The 12,256-nt window shown below is 48.5% G+C and overlaps 1 protein-coding gene across 2 annotated transcripts in view; it reads left to right on the top strand.

The window, feature by feature from the left end:
- The window catches only part of LOC147613222 (protein TPX2-like), a 37,940-nt gene that overhangs the window by 20,011 nt on the left and 5,673 nt on the right, over nucleotides 1-12,256 (top strand). For both annotated transcript variants that reach the window (XM_086782487.1, XM_086782488.1), the window contains exon 20: nucleotides 3,037-3,145. In XM_086782487.1, the coding sequence (XP_086638613.1) occupies nucleotides 3,037-3,145 (109 nt within the window). The remainder of the gene's footprint in view (nucleotides 1-3,036; nucleotides 3,146-12,256) is intronic.

The raw sequence follows: 12,256 nt of genomic DNA, 5'->3' as shown, positions 1-12,256 counted from the left end.
TTGATTCATAATAATCATGCTTTTTGATGTTTGTATGGTAGTGTAACCATCTTGGAGCCATTACTAAGCTAGGTACCAATCGTTTCCCAATCGGATTGCTTCAATTCTAGAAGTAGAATCATTTGGGGTAGAATCACCTAATCCAACCCTTGGACCTAGATCTTTTTGACGAGGCTTGCATGATCATTAACCTCACATCTGGAATCGTTTGCAAGCGCATAAGCACTTAATTGGCCATAATTGTGAACGTGGGCATCAATGCTAGTGTACCTGTCAAATCTGTATGGCATATTTGTTGAAAGTGCAATAATTGCACTTCAATTGAGGCCCTACTGGCTTGACAGTGATAGTTGGCTGGCCGATTCCAGAAGTATGATCGCCCGAACCAAGTTCTGGATCGTGGGTCAACTTGAATCACTACGATCCAAGAGTTGAACTATCCTAAATCTAGAATTGTCAGGATTAATTGTTTCGATCCCACGAGTAGGATCGTCAATTTCTTGAATCATGGAGTTCTTCACGACGGGAATTGTTTTCGAGAAGAACCGTTCTCTAGTAGAATTGTCAGAGGTGAGTCGCTAGAGGTAGGATCGTTTGGTCCTTCTAAGATAAAATTCCAAAGGTTTTTAAAAATAAAAAAAATAGGGAGTGCAAGGGATTTTGACCATATCCTCAGACCTTGACGTGCTAAATCTTGAAGAAAAACCATAAAAAATATAAAACCTTTTTAAAATACCCAAAAATTTTAAACATTGCGATTTCATTCTTGAATCTAATGTTTGAGCACGAAACGTTATTGTACACAACAACACTAGGGAGTGGGACAGGACCAAGAGTCGATCTAACCACCGTAGTAGCTCCAAATTCAAGTTTGGAAGGAATCCTTCACAATGGAGGATAGCAGATCAAGATTGTTGGGCATTTATATTCGGGCCGGATCATTGCGACTTCATTCTCGAACCTAATGTTTGAGCACGAAACGCTATGGTACACACCAACATGAGGTAGTGGGACAAGACAAAGGACAAGACAAAGAGTCGATCTAACCACCCTAGTAGCTCCAGATTCTGGTCTGGAAGCAGACCAGGAATCCTTCACAGTGGAGGATACCAGATCAAGATTGCAAGACATTAGCCCAATTCAACCTTTAAATAGAGAAATGTCCGAAGGAGATTGTGAAGCGTTTGTAGGAGAGTCATTGGAATTGAGCCAAAAGGTTCCAAGCTAGAAGACCAATGGGTGAGAGAAGGGCCATGAGCGAACAAGTTAAAAGGCGAGGCCAGTAACACACGAACCAATAAAGCATCCATTTTACAACTAACCAAGTCGGAGTCTTCATTGACACAAATGGGATACTCTTGGAGTTGTCCTTGCACGGAATCGAGCTAGACCTATCGGACTGTATAGCATGGTTTTGCATCATAGCTGTAGGAATTATGGGGGAAAGGGGTTTGAGCCATTCATGATATGAGAGAGAGAGAGAGAGAGAGAGAGAGAGAGAGAGAGAGAGAGAGAGAGAGAACACTAAAACTCTTGCATTATAATAAAGAGAGGAGTACATGGGCATATTTATAGGACATTTGGGAGAGCTTTGGATGACATCATTGATGAGGTTTATGAGTGAGGAATCAACTCCTAACTTCTCTCCACATTTCCATGATTGTAGGATACCTTTTTGACTTCACATGGGTCGTATACCTCATGTACACATGACTTATGACATGTGCTATTTAGGCTAGGTAGGGAACGTATTTGGTTTATATTTTAACAATAGCCATGTAGGTATCCATGGAAGGGGGAAAACTTGGAGTACAGGCTTGTCGTAGAGAAACGGGAGACTGTGGCTTGGGTTGCAAAATGGGAAGCAGAGACTGTAGCATGGTTTGCTTCATTGATATCCATGTAGGTATCCATGGAAGGGGGAAACTTGGAGTATAGGCTTGTCGTAGAGAATCGGGAGATTGTGGCTTGGGTTGCAAAATGGGAAGCAGAGACTGTAGCATGGTTTGCTTCATTGATATCCATGTAGGTATCCATGGAAGGGGGAAACTTGGAGTACAGGCTTGTCGTAGAGAAACATGAGCCTTGTAAGTATCTTTTAGTGGCTTGGGTTACAAAATGGGAAGTAGAGATTATAGCATGGTTTGCATCATAGCCATGTAGGTATCCATGAAAAGGGGAAAACTTGCCGTAGAGGAACGAAAGATTGTGGTTGCTCCACTTAGCTCAAAATTGTCTTCTTGGTTACTCATAGTTGGAGAGGTGGGGGGATCCACTGTGGTACATGGGGCATGCTCCCTAGAGCCTGAAAACCAACCACACAAATAACCCTTGTGTGAAAAAAATTAAGCACCTTCTGTGTTAAAGGTTGATGATAGCAAGGGTCAGTGGGTCATGTAGGACATTTAATTAAGGACTCTAAAGACACTTTTTTATACACGTCTCCTTGAAGATAAGGCTATTACATTATTTTTATGCTATTTTAATAATTTTTAATATTGTAAATTTAATAGGTACATGCCATAGGTAGATAGATGTATGCTCATTGCTAACTAAACATTTTCATGAAGTTTCATGGAATTCTAAGTTGATTTATCGTTTCCTTTCTTCAAAATTCATAAATGAACCTTAAGCCACTTTTGCATCTCAAATGATTTTTGGGGCTCAATTACAAGACTAGTGTTAAGGTTGATGATAGAAAGAGTCAATAGGTCATGTAGGACATTTTATTAAGCACAAGTCTGTACTAACATTGTGTGCAATTATTATCCATGTTCTTTCTACAATGTAGATTGCATAGAAGGGAAGTTGTTGGTTTAAGCAAAATTAAGACATTTTATGGAGCATCTAAAATAAGCGTTTTCATGCTTGTATTAAAAAAACGTAACCAAGAATGTGGAGCCCTATGAGCTCTTTTGCAGTAAGACGAACTCTAGTTATTATAAAATGTTTTTCTTTTTTAATTAGCCGCAGTTACACAAATTTTTTTAATGATGATTGTGTCACTTTCTGATTAGGCAAGTTTGCTGTGTGTAGTGGTCCAGTTTTTGTTCCTGAGAGGTCTAGGAAACCTCTTACAGAAGTCCAAACATTTTCCTTTCAAGTTGATACTCGGGCAATGGAACGCGCTGACTTTGATAGAAAGGTATGTTATTGTGGATCCAATATCTTGTTAAAGGTATCTACTAGCTTACACAAGATTTTTTTCCTGCGTTGGTCCTGCTTAAGGCATGGTGTTCTCTAAGACTTCTAGGTCAATAATAAGGAATTTCTAATAAATATGACTTTGTTTCTGTAGTAGCATTGTTAAACGCTGGTGCCTTTGTGAGAATTTGACACAAAAATATGTGCACTTAAAAGTTGTTTGCATGGTATGTATGCTCGTCTTTTATTGGTTTTGGGTATAATTGAATGGATGAAAGTTTACTTGTGGCCTTGAAGCAAGAGCACACATACATGTGACATTACCTCTTCTTAATACCCAACTTGAGAGGTCTTTGATGCTTGGAAGGTCTCAAATCTCCCATGATGTTTGCATATGCTCCAGATCAATAGTTGCATTCCATACTCATACCCATCCTTGTGATCTGTACAGTACTTGCGTACCACACGCTTACCGTACCAAAGTACCATACACCATACAAAATACACAACCTTCTATATAAATTTTGAAGCTTCTGTTTGTTGTAGACCTTACTAGGCAGTTACTATGCCCGCATCCATGCATCCCATATGCTTTGCCATGCAATGTTCATTTATGTGTACATGATTGCCTTCTATTTACTGTATTTAATGTACCATATCTTTTCAATACTTCCGGTACACTCATACTAAGCACGTTTTTTTTTTCCCCGGAAAAACGATCCTTCTATTAGTTAATGAGAAAACGCCATAAGGCTACAAAGCTCACCTCGCAAGGAGGGATAAAAAACACAGTGAACACCTGAGCTCCACCCCCGTGGCTGGCCGCTCTCTGGGGGGGGCTACCTAGTAGTACATGTGGGAGGTGAGAAAAGCCAAACTGGAGGCCTGTAGTGCCAAGTGACATCCTCGCCCCTCGCGGTGAGGAAAGGGCCAGGCTGCCAAGTGCGGAGGAAAGCCTTGCGGCGCCCTCTCATGCGATCCGAGTCGCCCTGGAGTTTCCCCCAGTGTCCTCTCAAGGTGTGAATGATGTCCACCCAGAGGGCCTGTATGACCTCCGCCGGTGGAGTCGCCTGGCGGTCAATGGCCTCCCTGCATCGGGCTCTCCATATGTGCCAAGCCGTCATGCTGCTGATCATCTCCCATCTGTGCCCGACCCCCTCCTGAGGGGCTGCCGAAGAGAAGTCTGGCGTCGGAACCACCGCCATCGCCCTGTCAGAGACCTGGATGGTCGCACTGCCAGGGACGTCCTCATATCCAAGGGCCGGGCCGCTGTCCGTGGCCCAAGCCACCGCACCCCACGTCACCAGCATCTCACCTGGTGAGCCTGCAAAAACCATCCTGAGAGCGCGCTGCCAGACCTGCTGTGCCTGTGGGCAATCCCATAAGCAGTGCCGCTGCGACTCCTGTGCATGGCCGCACCGAGGGCAGGACGCTGGGTGATTGCCAAAAGCTAGCCAAGCCCCCACAGCCAGTCCTCTATGCGCTGTGAGCCAGAGAAACAGCGTCACCTTCCGGGGCCGGAAGCTGGCCCAAAGGCGCTGCCAGAAGTCCTTAAGAAAGGCAGGGGAGAGCCCTTGGCGCCGCCAATGCTCGGCCGCCGCCGGGGTGCTCGCTATCCTGTGTCTCTGAATCCGCCGCCCCAGCCTCGCTGTGTACTGAAAAAAGGGGATGCCTGGGCTAGTAGGGGCCAAGTAGGGATCTCGCCAAAACCACTCACCTGGATCCCACTGAAGGCGAATAAGAGGCCTGCTGTCCCAAGCCCATAATCTCCAAGAACAGTCCTCCCCTATCGAGGCCGGTGAGGGGTCTACATGCCACTGTCTCTGATGAAAGCCGACCACCCGCACCCTCTGAAGAATACATCCCTGGAGCCCATCCAAATCTAGTCGTGTCCTCTGAAGCTGGCCACCCTCTCCCACCTCGAAAGTGAGTGGGGCGACTCTCTCCGCTGTGCCGCAGACCGCTAGAAGGATCTCATGCCGAGTAAAGACACCCATCCACTGTGGAGGTGGAGGGTCCTGTACTGGGGTCCGCCACTCCCGGGGGATGGCCGCCTCAATGTCCTGTCTCATCAACTCTCTGCCCCTCATCCCACTGAGTCTCCTCTCCTGAGCCTCTAGAGGCAGCTGCTGAAAACCTATCCAGTCGTCTAGGGACTGGGCTGGGCCAGAGCTCAGCGGGCCCCACGACACGTGAGACCGCGATCCAACCATATGGCCACTGGGGAGTCGAATCAAGGGGTTCCAGATCAAAGGCTGCCTCAGGCGCTCCTCATCGGTGCCCGGGGGAGTCTGGAAGAGTGACGGCCTCAGATGCGCCCAGGCCCTCAAAACGCTCCTCGAAGCCAAGGCCCACTCCTCTGGATCGTTGCTCTGTAAAGATCCACCTGATGTTGGGGGTCCAGGGGCCGCTAAGAGAAGGGGTGCGGCTTAGCATCCTGGAGACAAGAAACTCCTTCCACGGCTCAGCGCCTGGCAGGAGGCCACGAACTACCAACTTGCCAAGCAATGCTCGGCTTTGGCAAATAGGATCAACAATGCCCAGGCCGCCTCTCTCCCTCGGCTGAGTGATCACCGCCCATGCCACCTTGGCCCTGGCGGGCCGCCCGTCGCCACCGGACCAAAGAAAGTTGCTGATGAGCCTCTGCACCTGGCCAATGCACGCCCGAGAGAAGGCCCAGCAAGAAGTGATGTACCACATAGTAGCAAGCAGAACCTGGTTGGCCACAACTACTCGGCCAGCCAGAGATAAACGAGCGATACTCCAATACAGAAGCTTCTTCCGAATGCTCAGAAGAAGGGGGGCTATCTGCTGTTCCGGAGATATGTCAATGCCCACATAGCATCCCAAATAACGCACTGTAGTGCCGGGGGGCAGCCACTGAAAACCATCAACTGGCCTCCAAGTCGGGGGGGGGGCATAGAGCTGACCCACAACCCACACGACTTGTGCCAGTTGATCAAAGCGCCCGAAGCTCTGCAAAACCTGTCCATGGCTAAGGCGAAGCGGCGGAGGTTCTCCTCACCTCCCTGAAGATAGACAGCAGTGTCATCCGCAAACTCCGAGTCTAGGAGCTCCTCCGAGGTGCGGATGGGAAGCTGGAGGCCCCGCAAACCTGTATCCTGTGCCGTCAAAAAAGTGCTCATGGCCTCCGCCACAAAAAGAAAAAGAAAGGGCGCCAAGGGGCACCCCTGCCTCACCGAGCGCGAGAGCTGGAACCTCTCTCCGCGCACGCCTTGTATCAGCACCTGGCTGTGAGCCGATGTGTAGAGTGCAGAGACCCCACGGATCCACTGAGGGGGGAAGCCCATCCTCTCCATAGTGCCTTCCAAGAAGGCCCAGTCCACCCGATCATATGCCTTCTCGAAGTCGAGAAGGAGCACTGCCAGATCCTCCTGTCGAAATCTAGCCAGAGCCGTAGCCTCCCAGAAAGAGAAAATGTTATCCAGAATGCTCCTATCCTGGATGAAGCCTGTCTGCGTGGAGTGGATGATGCGCCTTGTATCAGCACCTGGCTGTGAGCCGATGTGTAGAGTGCAAAGACCGCACGGATCCACTGAGGGGGGAAGCCCATCCTCTCCATAGTGCCTTCCAAGAAGGCCCAGTCCACCCGATCATATGCCTTCTCGAAGTCGAGAAGGAGCACTGCCAGATCCTCCTGTCGAAATCTAGCCAGAGCCGTAGCCTCCCAGAAAGAGAAAATGTTATCCAGAATGCTCCTATCCTGGATGAAGCCTGTCTGCGTGGAGTGGATGATGTCCGGAAGGTGAGGCTGAAGCCGCCTGCTGATCGCCTTAGCTAGGACCTTGTAGGCCGTGCCTAGCAAGGTGATGGGTCTCCACTGTCTAATCTCCAGTCTGTCTCCTCCCTCTTTGGGGATCAAGTGGATCAACCCCTCTGCCATGCTGTCCGGCATGACTCCTGACTCCATAATCTCCTGGAATGCCAATCTGAAGCCCCTATGTAAGAGGCCCCAGTACCTCTGGAAGAAAGCCACCGAAAGACCGTCCTCTCCTGGGCATTTGCCCCGAGGTAATGCCTGAAAGGCCTCCTCCAGTTCCGTATCCGAGAAGGGGGAGAGAAGGGAGTGCTGCAAATGGGCCGGCACAACCGGTCTCGTGAAGCTCCAGACTGCCTCCCGAGCCTCTCTCACCCTGTCATCAGCTGGCTTAGCAGAGAGAAGATCCCTGTAAAAATCTGTGGCTATAGCCCGAACCCTGGGGGGATCCACCACAACCTGGCCATCAGCCTGCCGAAGACGCCTGAGACCCTCTCGTCTGAAGCGAGGCCCTGTCGCCTCAAAGAAATCTCGAGTCACTCTGTCTCCAGCCTGTGTCCAAAAAGAAGCCCGAGCATGGAATCGGAACTCCACCCTCCTCTCCTCGATGGATCTGATCTCAGTGCGAGCTGACTCCATCTGCTCTGAGATCCAAGGGCTCGTAGGATCCCTCTCCTGGAGTCTCTGGAGGGACGCTAGACTCCTCCGTAGGCTCCTCTCTTGCTCTCTGAAGGCCTCCAGCCGGTCCAAGGCAACCTGTCTGAGCATCTGGCTGATCTCCTGCAAGCCACTGGCAAGATCGCTGGCTGCCGATCCTCTCCTGAACTGCAGCTCCTGCCAGACTTGCTCAACTCTGATCGCAATCTCGGGCTCCTCTATGAGACAATCTGGAATCCGGACGCTCTGGCCCTGCTCTCCTCTCGTGGGGTCCTCGATCTGGAGAAGCACTGGAAAGTGGTCTGAAAACGAGGAGCCTGCAAGTATGCCCACAGTGCCACCTCTATCACAGGCCCACTCATCAATGTAAAACCTGTCGATGCGGGAAAGGTTAACTCCTGTGGCCCGTCTATCCGAGCGCCAGAAAGATAGACTCCCCTGCAACCTGCCAAACTCCGGGAGAGTCCACGGATCCTGGCCTCTCACCTATAGCACTAGTTCCTCCCAGGCAGCGAGCTCCGGCCCATGAATGGTCTCCTGGCTGCCCCCCATCCTGTCCTCTGCATCCTCCAGCATGTTGCAATCCCCTCCGAGGCACCAGTGGTCTGCCAAGGGGAGGGACTGCCTAATGGTGCTCCAGAACTCGGCTCTCCCGGTCGCCCCATTAGGGGCGTAGAAGTTGAGGAAGCCAATGCGGTCTTCCCCATCCCGAAGGATGATCCATTGCGCACGACCCTGGACCAGAATGCCAGAGTCCACAACCTCGGATAGAAGCTGCTCGCTGATGACTGAGATGCATACTCCACCCTGGTTCCCCTGGGAGCCATATGCCGGTGACCAAAAAGTGTGACTCCTGCCTGGCAAGATCTTCCCGCAGGTGCGGGTACGCCCGGCAGAAAGGTGGTGCTCCTGGATGAAAAGGATATCTATGGGTCCTCCAACGAGAGCCCTCTGGATCTCCTGGCGAAGTCTGCCCTGACCAATGTAGCAGCGATGTCCACCGAGACCCTGGATGTTCCATGAGAGGATCCTCATGGATGAGCTATGGCAAGTGAAGCAGCCTCCACTGGCTCACCCCTCTCAGCCGTACTAAGCACGTTTTGTACGTATAGTACCTAAAGTTTGGGTAAAAGTCAATTTGTGGCCCTGATGCAAGTCCATCCTGCCTCCTTGACTTAATGAACCATATCTTTTCAGTACATCCGGTTCTCGTACCAAAGACGTTTTGTACGTATTGAATGGATAAAAGTTTATTTGTGGTCCTTGATGCAAGCGCATCCTGCCTCCTTGACTACAAAGACTCAATTTGAGAGCTCTTTGACTCTTAAAGGATATAAATTTTGAAGTTTTTGTTTGTCCTAGACCTTACTAGGCAGCCACTATGCCACATCCATGCATCCCATATGCTTTGCCATGCTGCGTGCATCCATTGTGTGTACATGATTGCCTTCTATTTACTATATTTAATGTACTATATCTTTTCAGTACTTTCGGTACTCCTAAACACGTTTTGTACTATCGTACCTAATGTTTGGATAAAATTTTATTTGTGGCCCTGATGCAAGCGCATCCCGCCTCCTTGACTTAATGTACCATATCTTTTCAGTACTTCCAGTACTCGCACCAAAGATGTTTTGTATGTATCGTACCTAACCTTTAGATAAAGGTTTGTTTGTGGTCTTGATGCAAGTGCATCCCGCCTTCTTGACTTCAAAGACTCAATTTGAAAACTCTTTGACACATGATTTTGTGAGGGTTTGCTTCCCTTTTTTTTTTGGAGGGGGGGGGGGGGGGATCTTCTGTTAGTTACCAAGAAAATACAGTCCAATAGCTAAGTACAAACTTGTCTCCACATGTGGAGCGAGAATCTAGAGACAGAATGAGGGGGAAGGATGCTTAAGGAGGAGAAAACCTATCTCATACAATGGGTTGAGGGGAAAACAACCACATAGGTGGTCTATAGTGCCAAGGGGGCTCACCACCACTATCAGCGTGAAAGGAACTAGGCCACCAGATCCTCAAGAAGGCTTCCCGACAATTCCACATGTAGTTTTGAACCACCTTGAAGCTTTCCCCGTTGCCTCCACGGAGGGTATGAATGATATCGAGCCAGATGCTCAGGATGGACTCTGCTAGCAGAGTGAGGGTGCCTTCTCGATGGCTTCGTTGCATCGAGCTCTCCAGATATGCCATGCGGCCGCAACTCTCCCTCATCTCTGGCAAGAACTTGGAGCTGGGACTGGCACTACAGAAATATGAAAGTGAGAGACTTGAAGGGCTAGTCCCCCACCCTCCTTCTCATATGCCATGACCGCCTTGGGCTCAGTGTCCCAAGCAACAATGCCCACGTAACAGTGCGGGAGTGCTAGAAAATATGTGACCTAGCATCCATCCTTAGTGGTATCTAGAATGTCTTGTTCTAAGGTTAGAAGACTCATTTACTAGAGTAATTGAGTGTAGGTCTAGTAGATACTTTCCCTTGATTGAGGCGTCACCTTTTAGGTGAATCAAGTGAGAAATCTAAGGGAGGTGGAGAGATTCAAGGACTCTAGGCGCCCCCCTCTTGTAAGCCTATATAAACAAGTTATTCTACTAATTCTCTAGAGAGCTAAGTGGAGACAGTAGAGTCCATACTTTGTGTGCCTTCAGGGGACTCGGGACTCTTGGGAATGGCCACACCTCGGACGTACTACTGGCCTACCTCCATTGGCCAGCCAAGTGCCAACTGATAAGCTCTTATGTGCCAGTTGCGTTAGGTATAGCTGCATCAATCTGTGCAATCCATCAGTGACATCCTCTAAGATGCCAGGTAGATGCCTCTCTCTCATCATCTGGAAGACTCTTAAAATTCTTGCAATCAAGTATTGCCACTGTGCATCTCTCCCAGTCTGGCCACTGCATATACCCTGCTGCACCCAAGGGCATCATCGATAAGGTCTTTCCACATAATGGGCTTACCTATCAATATCATCTACTGAGCTTGGGGTTGGGGGCCTATAATGTATAATTATAGGCTTACCTATCAATATCATCTACTGAGCTTGGGGTTGGGGGCCTATAATGTATAATTATCTATAAAAATCTGTGACTCCCTCTAAGATGTTGGGTAGATGCCGCTCTCTAATCATCTTGAAGACTCTTAAAATTCTTCCAATCAAGTATTGTGGCTATGTATCTCTCTTGTGGCCACTACATCTACCCTATTGCACCCAGGGTTCTGCCAAGATCATCTTTGAAAAGGAGGGAAGGGGGGGGGGGGGTGGCAATAATCAGCACTCTCAAGTACACATCTAAGAATATGGTACATGAAGAAATCCTTCTGGAGCTTAGTACCAGGAAGGAATGCTCTAACCACCAACTGCAAAGCAGAGCTTTGTATTGGATCTCTGATGCTCAATCCCTCTACCTTGGGAAAATAATAGTTTCCAAGCAACTTTGGCCTTTGTTTTTGATGTGCCATCAAGCCCTAACTGTAAGAAGATGCGGACCACCCTCTGCAACCGTCTAATGCATCTATGGTCATAACACCAACAAGAAGTGATATATCAAGCTATGGCAAGCAACACTTGATTTACCACCAGGACTCTCGACACCAGATCGAGCTTCGAGGAGCTCCAATGAAGGAGTTTTTTATTTTTGCTTATGAGCACAGACGCAACCTGCTGGCAAGGAGTAGTTGTCTATCCTGATCTAGTATCCAAGATATCTAGCAATGTGTCCTCTCTCTCTTCCATGTGAAGCAAACATCTTTGCCCCAATTAATCCTCTCAAGGTCATTGACCCTAGATCCAATAGACTATATAAAATGCTTCCAAGGCAATGCAAAATGAGCAAAGATATGAGTAAGATGCCTTAAGAAGCATCACTCTATCCGTCAATCAACTCAGAAGCTCCTCCCCTATGCGCAATGGCAATCTCAATCTAGATACGCCAATAGTGGAGCGAACAAAAATGCTCTGTAATATGCAGAAAAACTGCCTGTATTAAGAACTACACAAAAAACGCAAAGATGAACAAAGAGGAGAGAGATATGTTATTGAAACAATGTTTTCTATATATACGTATCAGATGTACATAGATCCTAGCCAACATGGCCTCCAAAAGGTAACATTTGTGCATGTGACGTCCCCCTCTGCTAAGCTTGATGATGGGAATCCAACTGGTTTTGGATGACTGACATAATCCCTCCTTGGGTTGAATCCTTGGATCTTTCTTGGGCTGAGAGTTATATCCCTTCTTGGAAACTTGCAATCCCTTCTTGGAAACCTCACCCTTGTACCCTAGCTGCCGGGCTGAGCATCTGGGCGAACCCACGATACCCACCTTGGGCATGGCTGCCCTTCTTCTGGCACCACCAAGATGCGTGATGACCCGTCCCACCTATGAGGGATCATATGACTAATGTTTGAATGCACTGGTCAGCATCCGTAACTACAGGGTGAAGAGGGCCTGCTTCCAGTAGAGAGGGAAGACGCCATAAATGCCTTGCTAAGACAACTTTCACGGCGGTAAAGAGGTAGGTAGAAAACATGGCGCTAGATCTAGTCTGGTGCCTCTCATAGGTTTATAGTGCTCCTACAAGGGGCTGAAAGTTATCGGGTGTGACGGTAAGATGTTGCAAGGCTTGTACTATACATTTGACTCACACTCTGCTGTACATCACCATGCAATACGTCC

This window comes from Cibotium barometz, chromosome 44, assembly GCF_041138505.1.
Source record: "Cibotium barometz isolate CiBa-2024 chromosome 44, ASM4113850v1, whole genome shotgun sequence".
NCBI classification, from domain to species: domain Eukaryota; kingdom Viridiplantae; phylum Streptophyta; class Polypodiopsida; order Cyatheales; family Cibotiaceae; genus Cibotium; species Cibotium barometz.
This window is presented reverse-complemented; position numbering and strand designations above follow the sequence as displayed.